This window comes from Centroberyx affinis, unplaced genomic scaffold (assembly GCF_046629955.1).
Source record: "Centroberyx affinis isolate AG114_WGS23_722 - 3 ecotype Tasmania unplaced genomic scaffold, CSIRO-AGI_Caff_v1 ptg005913l_1, whole genome shotgun sequence".
In the NCBI taxonomy this organism is placed as follows: Eukaryota; Metazoa; Chordata; class Actinopteri; order Beryciformes; family Berycidae; genus Centroberyx; species Centroberyx affinis.
The window spans coordinates 2508-30000 of NW_027283005.1; the positions used below are offsets into that span (position 1 = coordinate 2508).

General features: G+C 42.9%; 2 protein-coding genes across 3 annotated transcripts in view; both read left to right on the top strand.

Moving 5' to 3' along the window:
• Positions 1 to 239: 239 nt before the first annotated feature.
• On the top strand, positions 240 to 17245 carry LOC139667965 (USP6 N-terminal-like protein; the record flags this gene model as incomplete). The annotated part of the gene is made up of 12 exons (XM_071547436.1): positions 240 to 325; positions 429 to 468; positions 2992 to 3072; positions 4939 to 5046; positions 8189 to 8298; positions 11017 to 11065; positions 11895 to 12015; positions 12821 to 12915; positions 13141 to 13206; positions 14441 to 14540; positions 15326 to 15478; positions 16551 to 17245. Coding segments are annotated over 12 exons (1704 nt in total), but the record flags the coding sequence as incomplete, so codon positions are not given.
• A 3141-nt stretch (positions 17246 to 20386) lies between these two features.
• LOC139667964 (ankyrin repeat and BTB/POZ domain-containing protein 2-like) overlaps positions 20387 to 27493 on the top strand; it is a 33464-nt gene continuing 26357 nt past the window's right edge. For both annotated transcript variants that reach the window (XM_071547434.1, XM_071547435.1), the window contains exon 1: positions 20387 to 21266. In XM_071547434.1, the coding sequence (XP_071403535.1) occupies positions 20387 to 21266 (880 nt within the window). The remainder of the gene's footprint in view (positions 21267 to 27493) is intronic.

The following is a 27493-nucleotide window of genomic DNA, read 5'->3' on the forward strand; positions in this document are numbered from 1 at the left end:
TTTCAACCCCATTTAAACTTCATTTAGCCTAGACTCTATGGGCCATTTAGACGTGTTTTAAACGTCTAATCAACATAAAATTGCTCAGTGGGTCAGTTCACTAAAATGTGTGTTCATGCCTAATTGTGGTCTTGGTTTCAGGTCGTTAACTATAATATCCTTGGTGTGCATGCATGCATTCTTGTGTGTACCCGTGTGTGTGTGTGTGTGTGTGTGTGTGTGTGTGTGGCAACCTGCAGGGCCGGCAGGAGGGGGTGGAGATCGACCCCTGGGAAGATGCCGACTACAGCATCTACAGAGTCACCGACCGCTTCGGCTTCATGCAGTGAGTCCGTCCTGCGTTTTCTGTTCCTGCTACTTTCCTACTTTCTGTCTTTGCATCTGATCGGTTTTTGTCTCTCTCTCTCTTTTTTTTTTTCCCCCCCCAGCGAGGACGAGCTGCCAGCCCCGACCGCACAGGAGGAGAAGGTGAGGCATCCTCCTGTCGGCTAATCCTCGTCACATGGATCCCGATCCCCGGTGTAGTCCTCCGTGCCGGGGAGGAGGAACCGGTGTTGCGCCAAAATTTGTATCCCCTAAAAAACTCTGTGTTCCCTGGAGACGTGTCCTCCTGCGTTCCCACTGTACGAGGAAAGTGTGGTGGGGAAATTAGTTTAATAAATGACAACATCCTTGTAGAATCAATAGATACTTGTGGTTTGATATGGAAAGATAATATAAATAACACAAATAAGCATCATTTCTGTTCGTTATGAGGCAACTAGCTAGGCAGGTTGAAAGGCAGTGATAGGAAAACAATACATTGTTGAAATTGAAATTATTGAAATTATTTTGTCATTTTGTTTCCTGGCCTTTTGTCTCTAGGCGGAGGCACACCAGCAGGGGAAACACAATTTTAGGGGATGCAAATTCTGGCACAACACCTGACAAACACACATGGTATAGAGGCGATGACTTGATTTGACATGTAGGTTTTAAATGGGCAAGAAAGGGACATTTTTTACATTTTAAATATTAATATAAGTCCTCACAGCCAATAATAAAACAAGATGAACAGGTTTCTGGTCACAGTGCATTTCCAGACGGGACAAAACCCATCCTGGAAACATCGGCTCTGTTCAGACTTTAAATAAATTTGAAGTCAAACAGGATTTAACATTTAGGAACAGATTAGGAGGATTCTTGATAGCAGAAATGTCCGTGGATAAAGAATGGGTATTACCACACTGTATTCAAAATCAAAGCAGATTTGAGCTGAAATGGGTGGGTCATTTTTTTTTTTTTTTTTTTTTAAATATTCAATTGCCAATGTTAAATAAATAAAGGCTTTAAACTGTATTGCAGACAGAGTGCCTGGGATCCTCTTTGATTTTTTTTTTAATAACTATAAATAGTAGTTGAAATCTATTTCTGTCTCTGCTGCTGCTTCACCATTCGACTGTCACCAGGCTGCAGTTTAAATGACCAAACATCCAGCTCAGTTAAACTGCCAAAAATAATATAATGTTAAATAAACAAGTTCAAGTTCAATATCTTCATTGTCCCAAAGTGAAAGTGGTTATGCAGTCAGGTAAACACAAGGGTAAAAAAAATGACGTGGAACAAACACTGTAGATAAAAACCGAACACATGAAAAATATATAAGCATCAGAATCCCTGAATAAGATCATTTATCATTCATAAAACAGTCCAGAACAAAAATGGAAAAGATCATTTTTTTCCCGATGTATTCACCCTAACCCTATAAAAGTTCATACTGTGACTTTCATAGCTGACCTCTCTCAATGTGTGTGTGTGTGTGTGTGTGTGTGTGTGTAAGATGCATGACATTCTCTGGATATCCATTACCAGAGAGTTGATCCTCCAGCCCGGCCCATCCATAACCCTGTGCTCCCTCTGCTGCTGTTTAACCGGGAAAAAAACACACATTTACCCATTTAACCAAAACACATTTAGCCAGTGGACACACACACATGCATTGGGATGCACATAGTAACACAGGGATTGATTGATTGATTGATTTTATTCGATAAATTAAAAATACAATACGTGACCTTGGTATTATAAGGTTCTATCTGACATTTTGGCAAAACTGAGTTAGTCGCATGAACCTATTCTATGAGTGCCTGTTGACATATGTGTGGTGTTATTTTTTTGAAAATAATGATTTTTGAGTCTGTCATTTCTAAAACAAAAGGACCCATCTCCATTTTACTCAATGGAATGCTGAAACCTTTGAAGCTCAATATCTCAGAACTATCCTGAAGGCAGATAGAACCTTATAATTCTAAGCTCACACAAATGTACATACAGTACTAAAAATTCATCAGGATATCGCAATAAAGTCACATGACTTCTTTCCATTGCGGTCCTGGGGGTCTAGGCTAGGAGGCAGGCAGGAAAAGGGAGTGACATGTATATGCTACTAATATCCCATTTTTACTCTAAAACACCTAATAAAAACATCAGTATTATAAAATCATGAAAATAATAAAAAAAACACACAAGTTCAGAAACCAGTCCAAACTTAGAACTGTCCTAGAAAAGATGTTTCACTATACTGACTTACTCAGCATCCATTTTTTCAGTTGTTTTTTAGCAGTATTCAGAGAATGGGCAGATTTAATTTCGTTTTGGGATTTTATTCCACTCCTCCCCCGCTGTGTAGAGAAATGTACTTCTCCCTACTTTGCTTTTCAGATCGGGTTGTTTCAGGTGAGATAACACTAGCCCTCATATTCAGGCCATGAGAGTCCCGGACATACTGAAAATACCCTGGAAAAATAATTTGGACATAGACCTTGTAAAATCTTATAGTCCATAATAAGTGGACCTTCCCAGTGACAGAGAGGGCCATAAACTCACTAGTCATACACTGTTCCAGTTCACCTCCCAAGATAAGTAACAGAAGTAACCGGGATAAGCGGGTTTAGCAGATGTGTGTCTGAGCCTCACTGTACATCACTTCACCGGCTCCTGTCTCCCTCACAGCGGAAGCAGCTGGAGATAGAGCGAGTGGAGAAATGGCTGAAGATGGTGAAGAAGTGGGATAAATACAAGAACAGCGACAGGGTGAGTACGAGCCCGCGCGTTCCAGACCCGGGTCACGTGACCCAGCGAAATACTTTTTTTTTGGGTTTATTTTAGCTTACTCGAGTGCCAGAGAGTTTTAGACAATTACAGAAAAGTATGCGAAAAGTCGGCGCCGTGGTTTGGAAGTGGTTTTTGTAGCCAGGAGGTCACAGATTTTGATCCCCGCAGCCGCCGAGGTCGAGTCCATCACCAGTCAAGTTCCCCGTAGCGAGATGCTGAACCCCCGACCTGCTGACTCATCCTGAGTCACTCTGGATGAGACTGGAACCTCCGCCAACGCTGAACAATCCTCCGACTCGCTGTTACACCCGAACACATCATTCCTATCGCTTTCAGTTTTGAGTTCAATCGAATTCTTGACCCTGCAAACATCCCATTAGGATTTGGAGTCAAGCCTCGATCTCTGCTAGTTTCATAGTTATGGCTAAAAAAAAAAAGGTAATTATCTTATGGTGGAAATCCCAGATCCGGATCAGCATCAAAATGGAATCAGTTGCTCCTTGGCCCAAAGCCGATCTGTCCACCAAACTTCATGGAAATCCGTTTATAACTATTGGAGAAATCTTGCTGACAGACAGACAGACAGGCAAACTAACAGAGGAGAAAACATTTTTGTCATTTTTGCCTATTTTGCTGTGGTCAGCACTTTACTCGACACTATCCAATACATTAAAGTTGCACCAGATAGGATTTTTTCTGTAAGCAGAGAAGATCGTCTCATGAGGTGCTGTAGATTGACCAAATGAAATTGTGGTGTGCAGAAGCAGAATCGGAAGCTGGACTCACCAACATTAGATTTGGTGTCCTTTGATATATAAAACAGCTGGTTTGGTGTGCTGTTTGCAGTTTAGTGATGTCACCCTAAAGGATTTCTGGGTATTGAAGTTCAAATTTGTTTTTCAAACTGTTTCCTCTCACTGCCGGTTGGAGCCGCTAAGTAATGTACAGCGAGCCGGTCATTATTTAAAAATGATTTTATTGCTTCCGCTAAAAAAAATAGTCCGTTAGATTCTACGGCTGGAACTGCGTCCATAGCAACGTAAACTCTGTAGCCTTCTTAAGATTAGCCTACTTAGCGTTATAATTCACGTTAAACTGAACATTTCCATCGATGGTGAAGTGAGACGAGGTGAATGGGACTTCTTTGGGAATATTGATGTTGACATTTCTGTCCTCATTCATCTCTACGTTCCCTTCTGGCCGGGGTTTTGCAGTTGACACACCTGGAAACACAACTGTTACTAATGTTACAACTGGTAACAATATTACTATTATCACTACTGCTTATCGCTTAAGTTAGTATGTAGCGATAGGCAACTAGGAGAGGAGCTCCCGTTGTTAATTTGATTATTAAAGCAACAAAATTTACCAGACTTCTTTCTGCGGATTGATACGATCCAGGTCACTCCAGAGTCTATGATCAAAACTGCGTCCAAAGCAACAGACCGTAGAATGCCGCAATTGACCAATCAGAATCGAGTATTCAACAAAGCCGTGTAATAATGTGTGACGATACCCAGTGCAGCTTCAACTCACCCACCTGGTCCATGCAGGTCAAAACAAACACAAGAGAATGATTTCCAACAGCTATTTGATCCAGGTCTGACACACACTCTCACACACACACACACACACACACACACACACACTCATGCATCAGTACATGAATATGGTTCAAATGTGAACATCTTTTGCTGTAATGCTGAGCCCTGCAGTAGGCGAACAGTAGGCGGTTAAACCTTCTAGTGACTCACGCCGCATCAGCATCAGCCCTCTGGACCCTCTGAACCCTCTGGCTTTGTTTACACGGTGTTTATCTTTTCCTTCCCTCCTCCGTCCCGTCAGATGGTGAAGCGGGTGTATAAGGGCATCCCCCTGCAGCTGAGGGGCCAGGCCTGGGCCCTGATGCTGGACGTGGACAAGGCCAAGAAGGAGAACGAGGGCAAATACGAGGTGCACACTCACACGCACACATTTTTTTATTTTTTATTTTTTTTAATTTTTATTAGGATCCCCATTAGCTGGCAAATTAATGACAGCTAGTCTTCCTGGGGTCCTCACAAAAAGCATACAAATAATCAATAATAAGATAAGAGAATACTTAAGACAACAACAATAATAATAAAAGGAAACCAATTAATTTAAACTAAATACAGTGAAAAAAAAACAAAACAATTATAACAGTTAAATAAAATCAAAGCTTACATGGTCCGTTTCATCAGTTCACTTTTGAGTGCCTTTTTGAAAGTGTAATTATTCTTTGCCAGCCTGGTGGATACTGGCAGCTTGTTCCAGTTAAATATGGCTCTATAGCACACTGTAGATCATTTCAATATTTAGTCCTAGGTCTGGGAAGTACTAGGTCGCCACTTAACGCCTTTCTGGTGAAGTGAGTGTGACTGTTTTTATTATATATTCTAATTGATCAACTAAGAATGTTTAAAACCTTCCTAAAGAATACGAGAAGGGAAGTAAGAAGTCTGTGTTGAGCCGGCGGCCATGACAGACAGATTGAAATAACGTTTGTTCTTTTTGAGCACTGAAGTACTACTCTGTCAGCTCTAGTTTGTTCAATTCTTTCACGTGAGCCTGCTGTCCATGAAATGAGCACAGTGTCTTAAAAACTGAAACTTGTTCAAATTCTCATCCACTATACCTTATAACACCAGAGCTGCTCGCCATATCTTGCTAGAAGTTCCCTGTGCTGATTCCTCTTTGGGCCGGTCCTCCTTCCAGTTTGCTGCTCCCAGCAACTGGAACGAGCTGCAAAAGACTTTGAAACTGGACAAATTTATCTCCCTCGCTACTTTTAAGGACTCTATTGCAGAGATGATTAACACACACCTGCAACTGCATCCCAGCCTTTTAACTTCCAAACAAATTTGTCTGTTCTGCTTTCAGGACTTGTCATTTTATTTGGTTGTTTGGTGTGTGGTTTGATTATTTCCTGGTTCCCATACTTTGTTGGCTTTCTCTGCCTCTGCGATGTACGCATTTCAAATCAAAAGCAAATGGTCATTGCAATTACAAACACAAAGTATCAGAGTATATTTTCCCCCACTAGGACCAAGAAAGGTCCTCCCTCCCTCCCACCCATGTGGCGACCACTTCCCTCCCCTCCCACCCCACACGAGTTCTACACGACATAGTACATGAATTCATAAATGTACAACAAATACAACAAAGTGCACTTAGATACATTGTAATGCCAAACTTGAAGATGTTCAAGCCAGCAGCTGTTTAACATCTGCTGCTGCAGAGGCCCATGGCTGGGCAGTCCTTTCTCTAGCCCCATGTATTCTCACTATAGATTGTTCCATGTGTAGTATGTTCAGTAAAGACATCAGCCATTGCGTACGGGTAAGTGAATGAGGAGGATTCCATCTTAAAGCTAGCATTTTTTTTTTTTGCTGCTGTAAGACCTGTGAATAAAACATCAAATCATGGTTTTTAACATTTGTGTCTGATAGTCTTATCTGGATTATTTTTTGTTTGTTTTGTTTAGTTCCTTTTGCTTGCTTTATTACTGTCAGAGGTTGTTTTGTCCTCTTGCCAGGCTGTCATTGTAACTAAGAATTTGTTCTCAATTGACCCGTCTGGTAAATAAATAAAGGTTAAATCAAATAAATAAATACAAATTAAAATACAAATAACAAGCTCCATGCACAAAAAGTGAGAGAAATGTGTTTCCCCAGCAGGAAAGGATCAGGTGGAGGAGACATGACTAGAAACAGGAGGTAGTTCAGTGGAAAGTCAGGGTGTGGAGGTCGGGGGGGGCGGGTGGGCGGAGATGTTTCATTTTTGGCGAACGTTTTTGTTATTTAACCAAAATCTTAACACCAAGTTGTTTTAGTTGCCTAAACTGAACTGTTATCTTACCCAGTGATTCTCAACATTTTTCATATCAAGGACCGCTAATTTAGTCCACATTAGGGCCACAGACCCCCATTTGATTATATTTGTTCTAGCGGACCCAAATCTGAGAATATTTTTTATTGTTCGAAATGATTTTGTCCAGAATTCCTTGACTATCTGCGTTGTAGGCAGATACATAACAGTGAATCTATGACCAAAACAGTCATTCTTCTACATTCTCTAATTGTGTTAACTTCTTGTAAATTAAATAACGTTGAAGTTTAACAATCGCTGAGTACCCCCCTGGAACCCTCTCACGGACCCCTGGTGGTCCCCGGACCCCACGTTGAGAACCACTGATCTAATCTTTCCGCATGCCGAACACGTGAAAACGTTGTCCATATAGATCCATACATGCACACATCCACAAGCTACCGACCCTCTGAGGAAAGCAGCTTTAAACACAGTAACTGAAAGCACGGCTCAGCATCTGTAACGCTACCACACGCTCCCCTGGATCTGGAATGTCTCTGATTACCGTCCTGCCAGATGGTTGGCAGACCCTACAGTCCCACATTATAACTGACACATATTTTATCCTCTGCCATCGCAAACGCTCAGCAGGATTAGCAATGCAAACACTTTAAGAGAGGAAAACAGCCTGTTCCGAAGTGGACCAGATTAGGTCAGCGAGAGGAAAACAAAGCAGATGGAGACGTAATGGAGATCGGGGAGATGATGAAAACATCCGGTGTTGACATTCAAGTTTTGAAACATAAGTGATGCGGCTCAGTTTATATTTCACTCTCTGCAAATATTATGTGTGTCAAGAATAACGCTGGATCTTACTAACTTTGAACACCACCGTATAAATAAATAAATCAGATGCAGGGTTGGGTAGGTTACTGTAAAAATGTCAATGGGAATCAACCCAAACTCAGTAATGTATTCTAATTACTGTCAGCTACTTTCAAATATCTTTGTCATATTTGAGGTATAAAGGTACAGGTAAGAAAAAGTGAAAAGTTGCAAAGTTCAGGAAATTTATTTCAGGTTTGCATACAAACAAATTTTCTTCTGTGCCACATTTTTTAACGAGGTAGAACAGCTGCTGCTCTTTAATTGGCCCTCTGAGTTTCTCTCTTTCACTTTAAAAGTATTCCCAGAAGTAATCCTGTAGTATCTCATTAGGATACATTATTTTTTTGAAGGTAACTGGACTTCTTTGTTTTCCTCTCAGAAAATGAAAGAGCAAGCCAGACTGTACTCGTCTGAGATCAAGCAGATCGACCTGGACATCAACAGGACCTTTCGAAACCACATCATGTTCATGGACCGCTTCGGAGTCAAGTAAGTCTCCCTCAGGCCCCGTTTTAAGATAGGATAAGATAAGAAAAACTTTATTGTCCATTAAATTTACATCAAATGGAAATTTGTCTTCGGTAATCTGGCAACACAATAAAAACAGACAGTACACAGTGTAAAACAGACAGTACACAGTATAAAACAGACAGTACACAGTGTAAAACAGACAGTACACAATGTAAAACAGACAGTACACAGTATAAAACAGGCAGTACACAGTGTAAAACAGACAGTACACAGTATAGAACAGACAGTACACAGTATAGAACAGACAGTACACAGTATAGAACAGACTACACAGTATAGAACAGACAGTGCACAGTATAGAACAGACTACACAGTATAGAACAGACTAAACAGTATAGAACAGACAGTACACAGTATAGAACAGACAGTACACAGTATAGAACAGACTACACAGTATAAAACAGACAGTGCACAGTATAAAACAAACAGTACACAGTATAAAACAAACAGTGCACAGTATAGAACAGACAGTACACAGTATAGAACAGACTACACAGTATAAAACAGACAGTACACAGTATAAAACAGACAGTACACAGTATAAAACAGACAGTACATAGTATAAAACAGACAGTACATAGCATAAAACAAACAGTACACAGTATAAAACAGACAGTACACAGTATAAAACAAACACTACACAGTATAAAACAGACAGTACATAGCATAAAACAAACAGTACACAGTATAAAACAAACAGTACATAGTATAAAACAGACAGTACACAGTATAGAACAGACAGTACATAATATAAAACAGACAGTACATAGCATAAAACAGACAGTACATAGCATAAAACAAACAGTACACAGTATAAAACAAACAGTACATAGTATAAAACAGACAGTACACAGTATAGAACAGACAGTACATAATATAAAACAGACAGTACATAGCATAAAACAGACAGTGCACAGTATAGAACAGACAGCGAAGAGCAACTAAAATACATCAAATACTCTTCCATAGTTTTCCAATACTTTTCCATCTGCTGTCAAACTAATTTTCATTAGGTTGAGCATTTTTGAAACACTTTACTGATACTGCCTGTTTCCATCAGTGTCAGGAGCACTGCGTCTGATTAAAGATGCAGTGCGCGGTCAGAGTGTTTGATATGAAGCCTGTGGTGTTCAGTAAAAACTCAACTTTGTTAACCACTACTGAACCGCTTTGATTTTTTGATGTTGAGGTTCTGCTTATTAAATTATTCATCTAAAACATATTTAGAGTATCAAAAGTATCAAATGTGCACTCACGCCTTCCAAGACTCAGCGTATAGTGCAGTCTAGTTTAAGGTTAAACTAAGGGGGAAACAGTCATGTATGATTACCAGTTCATAACATACTTTGTAATTTTGCATATTCATTCTTTATTCCAGTTTGTAGAGCTGGTCGGGTTCAGATGTATGAGGTTTAAAGTGCAGGTTAAAAATACAAACTGTTCCACAACCGTTGCAGGGGAATCTGATTTTGCAACCTCAGTGTGAACTTGGGGGGGGGGGGGGGGGGGGGGGGGGGGCGGAGAGAGAGAGAGAGAGAGAGAGAGAGAGAGAGAGCTGTTTGGAACCTGATCCAGTAACAGAGTGATGTCACTGACAGTTTAATAGAGCGCAGGCTTGTTCGGGAGCGGCAGTGGAAAGTCTGGAGCAGAAAACTCTCCGCCGCACAAAACGCCTCAGTATCTAACAGCAGCTCTCAGCCTGCAGAACGAGAGAGGGAGGGAGAGAGAGAGAGAGAGAGAGAGAGAGAGAGAGAGAGAGAGAGAGAGATGGTGCTGTGGAATCAGTTCACAGGTCAGAGAAGAGCAGCAGAGTGGGTCTGTGTGGAAACAGTTAGTTAGTTAGTTAGTTAGTTAGTATTATTTATTTGTATAGCCCCTTTTCACAAGCATGTCTCAAAGGGCTTTACATAGCATCATATACAGTATATCAGTATACATACTACATCATATACAGTATATCAGTATACATACTACATCATATGCAGTATATCAGTATACATACTACATCATATACAGTATATCAGTATACATACTACATCATATACAGTATTTCAGTATACATACTACATCATATACAGTATATCAGTATACATACTACATCATATACAGCATATCAGTATACATACTACATCATATACAGTATATCAGTATTCATACTACATCATATACAGCATATCAGTATACATACTACATCATATACAGTATATCAGTATACATACTACATCATATACAGTATATCAGTATACATACTACATCATATACAGTATATCAGTATACATACTACATCATATACAGAATATATCTACACACATCATATAGGTTACATACATCATATACATACTACACTTCATTTTCTCCTCTTCTCTCCTCTCCTCTCTTGTCCTCTCCTCTCCCCTCCTCTCCTCTCCTCTCCCCTCCTCTCTTGTCTCCTCCTCTCCTCTCCTCTCCTCTCCTCTCCTCTCTTGTCTCCTCCTCTCCTCTCTTGTCCTCTCCTCTCCTCTCCTCTCTCTCTCTCTTGTCTCCTCCTCTCCTCTCCTCTCTTGTCTCCTCCTCTCCTGTCCTCTCCTCTCCTCTCTTGTCTCCTCTCCTCTCCTCTCTTGTCTCCTCCTCTCCTCTCCTCTCCTCTCCTCCCCTCCTCCTCCTCCCCTCTCCTCTCCTCTCCTCCTCTCCTTACAGGCAGCAGTCTCTGTTCCATGTCCTTTCTGCATATTCAGTCTACAACACAGTGAGTGACTGCTTTTCCTTCATCACCTTAAACACCTTAAAATACAGATAGAAATCTAGATTCAGGTCTTAATGTGCTTTTTCCACTGCACCAGTGTCCCATACTGTACCCCGCTGTGTGTTTTTCCATTATATTTATTCACAGGTCAGTACAGTTTAAAGTACAGTAAAAGCGTGTTGATGCAGCAGCCGTATGAATCTGAAATCAGCCTCTTTCAAAGGCTGCTGGCAGTCACAACCGCTATTTTTAAATCCCCAGCTGGCGCAAACAAACAAAGAAAAAAAAACAAAGTGGAAAGTGGGATTTCTCACTTGCTTTGTTTTTTAATGAAGCTGGCATGAAACGTGGCTGTAGCTGGTGTTAAAACAGGAGCTACACAATTGACATAGGTGTGAATTTGAGGTTCTTTCTCAGCTCCCATAGTCTGCTCCAGTTGTTACTATAGAATAGACCAATCATGATTGTATTGCTACTGTAGCTGGTGTGTCAGCTGTGTTTTGTTGCAGCATTATTATACAAAAGAAAAAAAATAATCCCACACAAAATACAAAAAAAGTCTCCAATGGGTCTGCCATGTCTGTTGTTGTTGATGTTAACACCAGTTGCTATGGTTTGGCTGTTGCTATAGTTACACATGCATGTTCTGGAGAGGGTCTTATATATTAAAAAAAAATGCAACGGTAAACCAAAAGGGTGCCATATCCCGTGTGCCATACTGTGTGCCAAAGCAGACCCAGGATAGGCAGGTCGTTCGTTCTGCAGTGGAAAAAAAAAAAAAAAAAAACCCAAATTGTGTGATCTTGTCCCATGTGACCCTGCCGCCCTGCAGGAGGTGAGCTACTGCCAGGGCATGAGTCAGATCGCCGCCCTGCTGCTCATGTACATGAACGAGGAGGACGCCTTCTGGGCCCTGTCACAGCTGCTGACCGATCAGAGGCACGCCATGCACGGTGAGGGGGGGGGGGGGGGGGTGTATCTATACTGCGCTGCAAAGACAAACTGCTCCTGGTGTGTTTTTTCCAACTTTAAAAGGTAATAAAGCAGGGTTTCCATTTCAATCGAAACTAAAGACTCATCTCTTCCTCTCTGCTTTACTGGTACTGGTTTGTTCATACCCTGTGCTTTTCCTTTTACTATTATTGTTCATTTATTCTATCTCCTGTGAAGCACCTTGAGAGTTCGACGTATTTTAAAGTGGGTAACACTTTACAATAAGGGTCACTAAGTTAAGGGTTAATTAATGCTTAATACGCATTAACTAACCCTTAATTAACAGTTAACTAATGTGAAATTTACTAATGGTGTTCATGTTAACTAAGGTATTAATTTATACATTATTTATAGACTATTAAATAATGTATAAATGAATACCTTAGTTAACATGAACACCATTAGTAAATGATTAACACACACATTAGTTAACTAGATAGATAGATACTTTATTGATCCTGAAGGAAATTCTGGTTAACTGTTAATTAAGGGTTAGTTAATGCTTATTAAGCAGTAACTAACCCTTAACTTAGTGACCCTTATTGTAAAGTATTACCTTAAAGTGTGCTATATAATTACAATTCATTATTATCATTATTATTAAACGACATACAGTCCACTTCTGTAGCAGCAGTGCTTTAGTTGGGACAGATACATAAATAATGAAGTATTGTTTCTCAGTTGCAGTAGACTGCACTACTGGAGCAGGGCAGTTGCATTACGTGAGATTAGAAATCCCTCTCTTGTCCTCTCTCCCCTGTGAAGGCTTTTTCGTTCCTGGGTTCCCCAAACTTCAGCGATTCCAGGCACATCATGATCAGATTATTTCCAAACTCATCCCCAAGCTGAAGAAACATCTGGTGAGATCACTGCTCCCGCCTGGTTACGCAACACGCTCATAGTTTCGTAACAGAAAATCAGGACGCGGAAAAACAACACAACACAACACTGCGGAACAAGCATCCTGATATGTGATGACATGGCTCGCAGTTTGCTGTTTTGTAGATGTGTGCTGACTCTTCTCTCTCTCCCTCTCTCTCTCTCTCTCTCTCTCTCTCTGTCTCTCTTTCTGTCTCCCTCTGTAGGACAGAGAGCAGATGTCTGCAGGGATTTACAGCACCAAGTGGTTCCTGCAGTGTTTCATCGACAGGGTGAGAAACCTGCCGGATTGATGTGTTCCCTCTCCATCCCTGCATCCTGCTCTCATCTCATAACTCTTATCTCATCCTCAATTAAAATGAATAAATACATCAGTGAATTGAAAGTAATAATCCACAACATTTTCATGTAAATAATTGTCTGCTTTGCTACTGTCTATCTCTGATTGCTGTAACACAACAGTGATTCAGCCTCTATCCAGTTCATAAATCTTTTCCATAAGTCTGTTCTAAACAGCCGGTGTCTGATTCCGGGTTTGTTTGGAATAAACAGAAGAAGAAGAAGAAGAAGAACTGGGTAGTTAGCCCAGCTCAAACTGCAGCAATAGAAACTCCAAGCTCCGCCCACACTGTTTGATTGGCAGGTGATGTCTGGGAAGTGCATGTGCAGAAACACCACAGTGAGGCTGAGCAACAAAGATGGAGACAAAATCAAATAGAGCTGCAACGATTAATCGATTAATCGATTAGTTGTCAACTATTAAATTAATCGCCAGCTATTTGGATAATCGATTAATCGGTTTGAGTAATTTTTTAAGAAAAATAAGTCAAAATTCTCTTAAATGTGAATATTTTCTGGTTTCTTTCCTCCTCTATGACAGTAAACTGAATATCTTTGGGTTGTGGACAAAACAAGACATTTGAGGACGTCATCTTGGGCTTTGGGAAACACTGATCCACATTTTTCACCATTTTCTGACATTTTATAGACCAAACAACTAATCGATTAATCGAGAAAATAATCGCCAGATTAATCGACAATGAAAATAATCGTTAGTTGCAACCCTAAAATCACCCCCGATCTCACAGATAGCCACTTTAACGATTATATAGCATGAGTACAGCAGGCAGAAAGACTGGTGATATTTGAGCTGTGGGCCAGCGCATTAGAACAGAACATTAAGAGTTGTTAGGCTAAACTACTATTAGTCTTCTTCATGGATGCCCACAATCCTGTGGTGGGGGCGGTCTGGCAGGACCGGGCCGCTGTCAGCACTTCTCCGTCCTGCCGGGTCCCACCGCCGAGATGGGCCTCTGTGGGTTTCTGTGGTCTGGGAAAGCACCAGACAAACCTCCTGACTCCAACTAGATACAGCGAGGAAGAGAGTCGGAGATATGCAAAACCACTGGCATAAACAAAAAAAAAAAAAAAAAATTGCTGCCAGACAGAAACGGGAGTGCGGAGACGGAGACGGCAGTGATATCTGTGTGACTTGTGATCCTGCAGACGCCGTTCACCCTGACCCTTCGCCTGTGGGACATCTTCATCCTGGAGGGAGAGAGGCTTCTCACCGCCATGTCCTACACCGTCCTGAAAATACACAAGAGTAAGGAGATGAGAAGAACTCGCTAAAAAAAAAGGAATAGTTCACCCCCCCATGAGAAAATGCAGTCATTATCTACTCATCAATCAGTCGAAACCCCATTAAAGTTGGTAGGAAAACCAAAAAAAAACAGCGAGTTCGCCCCTGTAGCTCCATCTCAGCCTTCTAACAAACTGTTGAAGTTCATCTTTTTACAGCTCCCAAAAAAAAGGCATAATATGTCCATAAAATTTCCCCAAACAGCTCGAGCAGCAGAATCCAAGTGTTTTGTAGCCAAACGATTGCACTGTGGGTCCGAAAGTGCAATATTAACCATATTACCTCTGATATTTTCTTCACTGACAATGCTGTGATCGCCCTACAGCAGCAAGCAGAGTCAGAGAGGAAAATATAGGGAGATAATGAGGTAAATGTTGGACTTTTGGACCCACAGTGCAATCGTTTGGCTACAAAACACTTGGATTCTGCTGCTCGAGCTGTTTGGAGACATTTGATGGACATTTGATTTTCTGCTTTTTTTGGAGTTGTAAAAAGATGGGCTTGTTCAATAGTTTGTTAGAAGGCTCAAATTGAACTACTGGGGAGAACTCGCTGGGTGTTTAATGGGGTTTTGACTGAGAAGGGAGTGAGTAGATAATGACTATATTTTCATTTTGGGGAGAACTACTCCCAAGATTGTAAAGAGATATGCATGATGTTATCGTAGTAAACACTAGAGGTCATTTTTATGGTTTTAACATATGAACTGTTGCTATTGTGTGTGTCTGTGTGTGTGTGTGTGTGCACAGAGCGTCTTCAGAAGATGTCCCTGGAGGAGCTCAGAGAGTTCCTGCAGGAGAGGATCGCCCAGACTTTCCTCTACAGCGATGACGTCATCATCGAGCAGCTGCAGGCCTCCATGACAGAACTACGCAAGATGAAGCTGGACCTTCCTCCTCCAGGTACAGAGGGGTCAGCTCGCCGTGTCTCACCAGTGTCGGGTGGTGTTATTACTTTCCCCAGTCACTCATGACGTTGTTGTCAACCCCCTCTAAACATCAGATTGGATTTGAATTATCCAAAAATTAAATCCCACCTCCATGCCCCGACTCGTTTTCTTCAGGATTCGTCGTTGTAAACACTGAGCAGCTTAGATACGAAGTGAAAGAAAAGTGGAAGTATTCCCACTGCTTTGATTTTGTTCAGTAAAAGGCTGACAGGAACATTGAACATCAACACAAGAAGTGTTTACCACAGTCATTCACAGGAGAGTGAGCTGAGCTGACTTGATATTTGAAAGTGACAGAGGATGCAATCTCCACTTTTGGCAGTGCAAATAAAACATAATATCAAGAGTAGTGCAGCGATTTACTGCTCCCAGGGAGGAGTAAGTAAAGTCATAAAAATTACTTTTGAAATTAATAGCAAGTAATGAGTAACACATTACTTATGTTGAGTAACGAGCAGACACTATCTCATAACACCAGACTGTCTCACAATTAAGTATCAGTTAAGTTGCATTTTTCCTGATGGTAAAATATTTGTGATTTCAAACTTTTCATATTCACTATATTCTCCTTCGCACTTTGCGTGGACGGTGACATAATTTGCATGTGGATTGTAATTGCATTGGCACGTGAATATTTGACAACTCAACAATAATAGTAATAATAAACTTTATTTATATAGCACTTATCAAAACGCAGTTACAAAGTGCTTTACAAAACAGAGAGAAAAATAAGTACATAAAAAAGACATTACAATAAAATGCAATTACATAAAAATCAGACATCAGAGGTTAAAGTCACATGAAAAAAAAATGAAAAAGATGTCAACAAAAACAAGGTGCAAATGCAAAATAAAATGCAAAACAGGGTCATTTCTGACCCTACTGGGTACCCATTATTGGCATATGAATGGTGGATTTGTGTTAACTTACCGTTCAACTGAGGCATTGTGAGGCAGTCGGGTGCTTATACAGCTTTTGTCTTACATGCAAAACAAATATGTCATAAAAATGTGCTCTCTTCTCAGGGAAACCTGAGGAGTTGCCTCGAAAGCCTTTGGGCCAAGAGCTGCCGGTGCTGCTGAGTCCGGTCCACCCGCCCAGAGGGAAGCCGTCCTCGGCCAGCGGCTTCCCCGGAGCGGCCCTGAGCCTCCGCATCATCTCCCACCAGCCGGACACCATATCCCCGGACCAGAGCCCCTCGAAGGACCCCAGGGACCTCGACGCTCTGGACGAGGAGGAGGAGGAGGCGGAGGCCCCGCTGCCTTCTCCGGACCCCGTCATCATCCACAGCCAGGCCCCGCTCACCCCGGACGGCTCCCCGCTGACGGGACCTCCCCCATACCGGCCGCCAGGGAGCGAAGCGGAGGTTATGAAGGATCGTCACTCGCCGCCGCTCTCTCCTCCGCACTCACCAGACGAGGAGGAGGGCGAGGCCACACCCGACCCGACGGTTACTGCAGGGACTCCCTCAGGTCCACGGGCCGCGGACGCACCTCCACAGCAGCCCACAGACGATCCCGACGGATCCTCCTGCGGGGTCCCGCGGACTCTATCGGGCCCCGTAGCCTCGGCCGCTCCGCAGCCTTCTGGCCTGACCCAGTCTGAGAGCCTGTCGGTGGCGGAGAGGGCCGAGGACAGTTACCTGGCTCAGCTGCTGGAGCAGGCCTCTGCTCTGCCCACTGCCCAGGACTCAGACGGAGGATCAGAGGCAATTTCATGAAATGAGCACAATCTCTTAAACGCAGATTATGTGTTTTTGACATGAATTATGTGAAGATTACGTTCCTCGACCACAAATTGGATTATGTGAAGATAGCATGAATTGGGCCACGCCATTTTCACCTTTGTGTGACATGAAAAGGTTCGCTAACAGTTACTTTCCACTGTGCTTTTTCTCCTTCACATAATCCTTCGGTGCTCGGGAAATGTATTTTTCTCACTTTTCATGCATGGAGCAGGTATTTGCATTTGAAGACATTGTGCTCGTTTCCCCAAATTTCGGGAGAACAAGACCTCAGAGGCGACACAGGAGGGAGAGGAGCGAGCCACGTCGACTGTCACCGCCATCCGCTGGTGCGATCAGACACTTTATAGGACTCTAGAGCATCCGACATCGGATCCACAGCGTTTCCTGTTTTGGTGAAAAGTCCAGATGACTTGGACCGGACCGCTGTCATTTTGATCGAGTTTCATTAGAGAGAAAAGGAACCGAGGAGCTGACATAAAAGACAGCAAGACATCATTACCCTTTATAATGACAATAGCTCTTTTTTTGTAGTTTTGTAATGTTTTGTCAAAGAACAATATGTTTGCTCAGTCAGCCTTTGTAAACTGTTTGCTAGCAGAGTCATAGTTTTATTTTTTGTACTAATTTCTTGTTATAAGATGCCTTATTTGGATCTGCTTCAGTTCTGCTACGGACATCCTTGACGTTGAACACTGCACAGAGACAGAGGGAGCGAGGGAATTTGACAATAAATGAGAAGAAAGCAACATTCAGGTTAAGTATTGGATTGAACAGAAAACCTCTGGCATGGTGCAAGTTGCCTCAGTGAGCTGGCTCACTGCCATGATTGTACACATTGAAAACTATTGAAGGGGTTAAGCTCATTTTAAATAAGTGTCTGGTTTTCTAGGTCAGTAATTTATTGTTTATCCACTTAGAAAGGCATCAGGTCATTCAGAATAATCAGTCTTTACAGTAACTGGAATATTGGCTGTAGCACAGTGTTTCTGTTGACCTTGAATGGTGAAGGCTGAGATAAAAGCAGACGTCTGCTTTCTCGTTTTTATCCGACAGAGATGGATTATGAGACTTTGGATGTAGATGTATTTGGCTTCTGTTAACAATGTGTTTAGAAATGTACAGTACTGTAGAACCAGTAGGTAAAGAGTTAGGACCAGTTTTCCCATCTGAAGTCAGGGAAAACATTTCTTTAGCTCTATGATTAGAAATAGTAAATGGCTGACATCTAGTGGTTGGTTTAGGCTAAGCATGTCTTTAACTAGTTGTTGCCCAGAAAGTAGAAATGTTGTAGAAAGGTTTAGAACCACTAAATTTCATCCAAATTGCAAAGAACCAAGAATCAAAATTTTCCAAGCTTTGCAGTTGTTAGGCCACTATTTTGAAATCTGTGGTGATGTTGACTGTTTTAGTTTTAAGATTGCAATAATCTGAACACATTTTGAAGAAGTATGTTTCAGAAATATCCAGAGTGGATCCACACTGCCTGTAGTTTCCTCTATATTGGGTTTAATTCAGAGATTAAGTTTTAGTTTGTATGGCATAGCTAAGCACCCCCTCCTCCAACACACACACACACACACACACACACACACACACACACGAACCTAACAGAGGAAGTGTTTTGTGTGCATTTTTGCTTAGCTACAAATTTGTTGTACATGGACATATACCTGTTGTAATGAGCGGTTCAGCGTGTGAGATGTGGATGAAACCCTGGAGCTCTACATGATGGAAATAATACAACTTTTATCTTCCTTGATTCTGTGTCTTTCCTCTGTTTGTGGTAAAGAGTGGAGAGAAAGGTGAATATGTCTGTTTTTCTGACTGAAGGCCAGAAACCTGATTGAATTATGATACGCTATATGATTGAATATCAATGTAAAACAAGTCTGAGAACAAACCTTCACGGTCACATATGACAGTGGGTCTCAACCCCAGTCCTCAGGATGCAGAGCCCTCCTTGTTTTAATTGAAGCCATCTAATCAGGGAGTGGTTTACACCTGGAACGTAAATAACAATCTGGTAGGATGGAAAACCAGCAGGCTTTTGGTACTGGATGACCAGGGTTGAGAACCACTAACACATGACATATACAGTATATATGGTGATGATGATCCTATGTACTCTATTCTGGTCCTCCAGGTCCGGTGTCCTGCAGGCCTGCAGGGAGGAACAAAAAAAATGCAGGACACAGGATCTGACCCAGGACCGGGATGAGTAGGCCTACACAGATCAGTGGTGTCCAGTCATGTGCCATGGAGTGCTGAGAGTCTGCAGGTTTTCATTCCAGCCAAAAAATACACCGGACTGTCGGATCTCCATGGCAGACTGGACACCACTGATCTCAGCATTTTGCCTCCAATATAAATGAGTAAAATGAAAAAGGAGAGAGAATAATAAAGGGTTGGGATATCAAAATACTCCCAACATATCTCAGTAACACTATCTCAATATACTCAGTGGAATTATTACATTGAATTGGAGTAAAACCTGCTATAGCCTATATGATATCTTGCTTAGACCTGCATGGCTATGAATATAGCCTAAGCTGCAAGGAGTGATTTTATTCACATTTCATTCAGTACAGAAAATCCTCAAATTAATTCCTTATCTTCACTTTGGTCCTTTGTGTCACTAAAAGAACAAAACACTGCAACGCGTTCGTCAAGCGTGCTTTTATTTTGAAAGATAGGCCTACAACCGTAAGTCCTATTTGTTCCTTCTGGAAAACTTGACACCGACAGCATGATTCTACTCAGCTGGTTTCAGGTGAGATGATTCGTTTTAACCAGACAGACTGCATTGTGTCCACACGATGGCGCTGTACGGCAGTAGCAAACAGAGCCGTTACATTATTGGACGCTGGCTCTGATTGGTCCGTGGTGCGTAATGCACTTTTCATCCCCCTTCATATTTTGGTAACTTTTGGCACAAGCAGCCAGACTTGTTCCAGCTGTCGGTTCTTGGCAGTTTGCCTTCATTCCAACTACTGAGATCTACACCTACTGGGACCGAAACGTGGCTTTTAATGGAAAAGATTTGGTCGTTTGGTGATTGTGCATAAAGTTATTGGCACATTTAAAAAACAAAAAAAATCTAACACAACTTCTGTCATGTCGAGCAGTCTCTTGATGAAAACCCTGGAGGACCTGAGCCTGGATCCGGGCTATGTGGCCGGGGACTCCTGCCCGTCCCTCAGCCTGTCCTCCTCCGGCAGGTCGAGGCAGTCTCAGTCCCATATGAGCTCTCCTCACCGGGGAGCCTGGTGGCAGCACGCCGGCTCTCTGTACAGCAGGAACGGCAGCTGGGACACGGTGAGCACGGTGCCGGAGGACGCGGCGGACATCCTGGCCAAGTGTCCCTGTCTGCCGGAGCTGGAGGAGTATCCCTGGACCGAGCAGGAGCTGCGGGAAGTCGTGCGTAAAGTCGCCGGGTCGGACGCGTCGTTCACCGGGGACGCTGTTCACCGGCTGTCGGTTCTCCTGCGCAGGGCCTTGGTCCGGATCTCCAGAGAGGCGCAGCGGCTGAGCGAGCTCCACAGGCGGTGCACACGGCAGGAGGTCCAGAGCGCGGTGAGCCTGGTGCTGAGCTGGAGCCTGGCGGAGAGGTGCGCGACCTCCACGGTGAAGGCCGTGTCCCTGCACTGCATGAGCTCCGGAGACACCGTGCGTCAGCGGGGCAAATCCGCGCGCTGCGGGCTGAAGCTCTCCGTGGGTCGGTTCTTCAGGTGGATGGTGGAAACGCGCGTGTCGGTGCGCGTGCACGAGTACGCGGCCGTCTGCCTGACAGCGTGCGTGGAGAGTCTGGCCGAGGAGGTGGTGGGCCGGGCGCTGCAGGCGGCGAGGCTGACCGGGGAGGAGGGCGGGGGCGGCGGCGGGGTCACCTGCTGCCCGGTGACCGCAGAGCTGCTGGAGGGAACCGTGAACGGCGACGCGGAGCTGTGGGGGCTGCTGCAGGGCTGTGAGCATCTGATATGTGGCAGAAATGCCAATGGTGAGTTTAACTATCCCATGACACCAACTTTTCTCTCTTTTTTTCCATCAAAGTACAAATTACTGCTCCCATTTCCCATTAAATTAAATTAAATTAAAGTAAAAACATTAACCCTTGGGAAGAGTTTTGCTCATGTTCCTTCCATTTTGCCTGCAGTGACTATTAATGATCAGCCCGTCTCCATAAATTTCACTCTTATTATACTTTGTAAATCCTGCAAGATTTTAGGGGAAGCAAAATGAAAATCATATAGGATTCTATAGGAAAGAGATCTCTTGGCATCTGCATCTGTCTTCACACACACACACACACACACAAAACAAAATGTAAAGAACACACACTCTCTCAAAACCCGAGTATATTTCTCCTCTTTTCTCTATTATCCATTCAGGTAATAGCCTCTATCTGTGAGAAAGGTCGAGCAATATCAGAGACCTAAAGGATGAGAACAATTGTTCCACTGAGCCACATACATCATACTGGGAACCATCACAAGGCCTGTGTGTCTGTATGTGTGTGTGTGTGTGAGAGAGAGAGAGAGAGAGAGAGAGAGAGAGGCTGACAACACACTGGCTGGATGCACAGGGGTCAGTCTGTCCTCATCAGGGTTGGTTAGCATGTGGATGAATCCTGCTGTAACAAAGGGTGAGATTCTGGTTCACTGACACACAACACTGTCATCCTGTCTGCCAGCAGCGGGCCTCTCTCTGAGCGGGACGACCCTGCACCAGAAACCCCCCCCCACCAAAACAGCCTCGCTCCGTCTCCGGCCTGACCCTGTTAAACTGCTGAGAGAATAGTCTGGAATAATTAGTGCTGGTTTTTAGAAGTCTACCGATCCCGTGACAGTCGTTCCAGGGAAACCCCTCAGACAGGAAACAGGCATTTTGGGTAATAATAACGGACGTGGGAAGTGGAAGATCCTTACTGATACGCATACATGTGGTCAGATGCTCTCTGGGGTGTGTGTGTGTGTGTGTGTGTGTGTGTGTGTGTGTGTGGTCTGGCAAGTTCAACCAGAGACATGGTTCACAACATCCAGACCAGAACACTAACAGGAGCTCCTAACCCTAAAAGAATTTCATCAGTCTGGGTTCCAGTGGAGAGTTTTAACCTGTTTCAGAGGCTTTTCCACCCTGACAAGAGTACAATTCTGGGCAAAACACTGAATCTTTGTAGTTTTTTGGCACGGAAATGATCAAATTTAAAGATATTGAATATCGGTAATATTAAATATCGGTATCAGCCTTTAAAAAAATGGATGAAACCCTCCTTTCATCTTAGATTTATCAGTCATTTTAAATCATTATCACCCACTCTTCATCAAACAAGTAACCAGACAGCAGCTGCCCTGACATTCTGGGTGACACCTTGTTAAGATCAGAATGTCAGGGGAACTGCAGCTGTCTGGGTACGTGTTTGATGAACAGTAGGTGATAATTAATGGTTTAAAATGACTGGCAGGTGTTGATGAGTGTAGAAATATTTAGCCGTGCAAATTATAGGGTTTTGTCCAATATGTGGTTTTGAAAGGCCATTTTAGACTGAGGTTGCTAATAGACGTTATTTTGTGTCCCACAGTCCAGTCAGGTGGACTGGACACTCTAAATTGGCCATAGGTGTGAATGGGAGTGTCTGTCTATCTGTGTTAGCTGGTGTTTCCCTGCCTTCTGCCCAATGCATGCTGGGACAGGGCTCCAACCCCCCCCCCCCCCAGTGACCCTGAATGGGAATAAGCGTTTTGTTGTTTAGCCCTCTGATCCGCACAAAGCAGCCCTCTCTCTCCCGCCCCGGCTTCGGGCAGGAGGTTCCCGTCTCTAAGTGTCTGTCCCGCTAAATAAACACCCCTAGGTGCTGTCCTGGGTCCGGGGTGAACAGGCACTGGCACCCACTGGAGCGCCAAGTCCAACACACTCACACACACACACAGAAGAAAATTGCCACGCTGCTCTCTGTTACCTCGTTCACTCTTTAACAACGTCGAACGACCATTAAAACAACGGCAAAATTGTTCTGCCTTATCCAGCGATAAAAGTAAATCCCGGCAGTGAAATGTGAGAAAAGTCTGCCGCTCTGTTAGCAGGAGCCTCGCTCAGCGCTCTGCGGCTCCGACACACAGCTTGTAATGTCGTTATCTGCAAACCTCTACTGCCTCTGCACTCAGTTATGCTCACAGAGATCTGCAGGCTCAGATTGTAACTGCCACTTCCCTTTCAGTTGACCCTTTATTTTGCCTCCTTTTTAAGGGCTTTATGCTTCAGTGAGTCTTTGTCCCGGCTAGCTGCCGCCCCTGCACTTCACACTGAGCCTCAACTAAAATGGATTGGGACCTTTAAGCTCAGTGTTAGAGAACTTGCTTACATAAAGCTCCTGTTCTGTTCTGTTTGCAGTTGTTTAAAGATTTTATTTATTGTGCACTTTAATTTGCATTGTGACTTTTGTGGTAATTGTTCCGTTTGCCAACTCAAAAGGCAAGGCAAGGCAATTTGATTTCTATAGCACCATTCAGACACAAGGCAATTCAAAGTGCTTTACAAGGGCGTAGAAATACATTGAAAATAGGACATTAAGATTAAGATTAAGATTGCATTTAAAGGACATTAAAAGCAAGAAGACTAAAAAGACATTAAAATTGCATTTAAAAGACAATAAAAACAAAAACAAGCAAATAAATAGTTAAAGATTAAAAATAAGTTACGTATTTAATTTGTTGGAAAGCCGCAGTAAACAATAATGTTTTAAGCCCTGATTTAAATTAGCAGACCTCAGGTATTCAGGAAGCTTGCTCCACAGGTGCGGAGCATAGAAACTAAAAGCTGCTTCACCTCGCTTGGTTTTGATCCTGGGAACACTGAGTAAACCTGTCCACTCAAAAGCTGAATTTAAACAAATGTTGGAAGCAATTCATCTAATTTCATCCTTCCATTTAGAACACAGAAAAGGTAATGTCGCTCTGTAAAATGTTTTAAATCAAACAAATCAAATATACTGAACTGAAGCTGGACTTTAACACATTATATCGCACTTTATGTCACAATTGCAACATCTTCTCAGAAAAATCTCAGTTAGATACTCATCCCAGATGGTTCAGCCACACCGCTGTTGCTGGTGAAAACGTGACCAAAAACACTCTCCACTGCAGAGCATGACAAACACACTGGCAGATTTGGCGGGAAAGACTTTGTTTTGGCAGCGTAATCTTGGGGGTCCGGCATGTCTGGAGCCAGTGTGGACGGATGCTGTTGACGCAGGCTCTGCCCACGGTTGACACAAGGCTTTGTGGACGTGAACATGGAGCCAGAAGTCAGTAGTGATTCGGTATTGTTCACACAGGATTAGAGCAGGGGGTTCTCATGGGGGTCGGGACCCCCCAGGGGGTCATAAGATAATTTGGCAGGGGGGGGGTCGCAAATTGATGTGAGGGATATGAAAAAAACATTTCTGATATACAAATTTTTTACCATGTGGATTTTTACCTCCGCCAAGCAGGTTATGTTTTCGGTGCCGTTTGTTTGTCTGTTTGTCTGTCTGTCAGCAGGATTATGGAAAAACTACTGGTCCGATTTTCATGAAACTTGGTGGAAGGGTGTAGCATGGGCCAAGGAAGAACCCAATCAATTTTGGAGCGGATCCGGATCCGACTCACGAACAAGCAATAACAGCACGAACCTTGGCGGAGGTCTGCGCTCTCCAAGTGCCCTTCTAGTTCCCTTCTAGTTCCCTCATTTTTGCTTTTTTCTTGTGAAATGCTGAATAGTTTTCAGCCTCTCTGACTCTTCTGATAATCAAATGAAACGACCTGAAACGGGAAAATAATGTTTCGGTTGAACTGTTTACTAGTCTGCAAATGCAGCCTGTGACGGGGGGACTAGTAAGCCATGTTTTAAGGAGTCACGAGTCAAAAAAAGGATCACAGCCAAAAAGTTTGATTAGTAAGTAAGTAAAGTGTATTTATGTAGCACCTTTCAGAGAGCAAAGCCACAAAGTGCTTCACAAGAGTTAAATAGTTAAAATAAGACCAGAAAACAGTAAAAAAAAACTAAAAAACAGTAAGACATAACGACAATAAGACATAAAAATACACAGAATTACAGACGAAGAGGCTAAACAAAGGCCAGTGTGAACAGAAGAGTCTTTAGCTGCAAGTGAGTCTGCAGATCTTCAGTCCAATGGAGGAGCGTTCCACAGTTTAAAGGCTTGATCATCTTGAACTTTGAGTCTAGAAGCTGTTGTTAAAACATCACAACACACAGGGCTGGTAAGAGATTGATGCCTTTCTTGTCACGAAGATGCATGGTGTTTTTATTGAGGAAAAGCACAAGGTCTAACGAGGGAGTGAGAGTGATGAGTTTAATTGAAGTTAATTGAGGAGACTCATAAGATCAGCAACCTTTAATTAATCATCCAGTTTTATCATGAGATTCCTGTCCTTCACTCTCTGACCGAACAGAGAGAAGGAAGAAGAGTTTCCTTTCCATGAGAAAACACTGTAGCTAAAGCTTTGAAAACCGCACGACTGGGAAAAAAAAAATTGCCTTCTGTTTTATGGTTTTGCATAAAGGCCAGATGGAGATAACATTAGATGAAGTTTCTGTAGCACAGTGAGCGTCGAGTTACTCTCCCGCTCCCCGCTCCGTCTCACTGCAGATCAGACACTTTCTCCAGCTGTCCTCCTCCTGACCCGCCGCTGACTGCTGACCGCCAGGCTCTCTGCCAATAGGAACTCTGGCTGTTCAGAGCCTTTGATTCCACACTAAAATGACTGGAAGTAGGGATTTGTGTCTTTGTGAATCCCTCTGCCTGTCACCGTCTTGTGAAATTTGACGATTTTGAGGGATGTTGAGGGATCACATGGTTCCTCTATGAGTTGAGATGTTCTCCGACCTCTTGGGCCTTACGGTATGAAATGCTTTCAAAACCCGATAAAATGCACATACTAGGAATGTGGCAACATACAAAACTTTAGACAGATAAACAAGCAGCAACAAAGCTTTACAAATAGAATTTCAATATCAAACGTCGGAAACAAAGAAAAGAAAAGAAAAGAGAGAAGAGATTCCTGAAAAAATATACAGTATATACAATAAGTGTGGTGACTAAGTGGGTTATCATTGTCATCAAGCTAAAAAAACAAGGCTGTTTTCCTTTCAGCAGAGGGATCAGGGTCTGACTCAGGCCTTAGATCGGGCCAGAAAACAAGCCCGACCCGACCCGAGCCCGTGCACTTTCTGTCTGAGCCCGGCCCATTGGCTGCATTTATGGGCCCGAGCCCGGTTTAAAACCAAAATTTTCTTAGTAAGTCGGCTGTTTATAAGTAAACTAATTCGTAGTTGTTTGAATGACAAAAATCTGTTCAGAATTCCGTGTGGGATCTTACTGAACAGCCTACTTCCTCTCGCAAAGGACTCGCAAAGCCAGTGGTGCCATAAGCAGAGAAAACCCAACACTTACATTTCAAATCGTAACCTTTGATTGACTGGTGATGAAAACATAATTGACACAAGGAATTAGAGAACAGAGAAACTTGAATGACAGAAATCTATTCAGAATTACGCACGTGATCTTAATGAATAGCGCAACACGGAAGTGAAACTTGTTTTAGTTGGTTCGACAAACCTTTCAAAGCCTTTGCGCATGCCTATAGATAGATATATATATATATATTCTGTGTATATATATGATATATATGTATCTGGGGCCTACATATAACATTCTGATTATCACACCAAATAGCTTACTCCCCACCCCAATTATTAAAAAAAAAAAATCTGACCATGAGCCCGGTCCAGGCCCGAGGAATGGAGGGGAAATTCCTACCGGTCTAGGGTTCGGGCAGAGAATCAAACCTCTGGTCTGACTGCAGCGGACCTGCAGGGATCAAACCTGCTCCCTCCTGCTCACAGGACGCTCTCTAACCTCCAGGCCCTGCAGTGTGAGTCCAGTCAGTTCTGCTCTGATGCAGACTTCACTCCTGCACCAGCTTCCCTTCTCCGGTGTGGGCTGATGACTACTGAAATAAAAGACATACACCTTACCTAGGATGTCATTATTTTGGGGGTGACAGTAGTTCCTGTCAGGTTTGTCTGCTGTCCAAATACGCTGTGAGAACTTTCAGGCTTAAAAACCAAAGTTTCCCTGCTGCCTCCAAATTTCTAGTTAGATCGATATGGGCTTATTCATTGTTTTAAGTCATTATTATGAGGTTAAAAAGTTGATATGACTAAAAA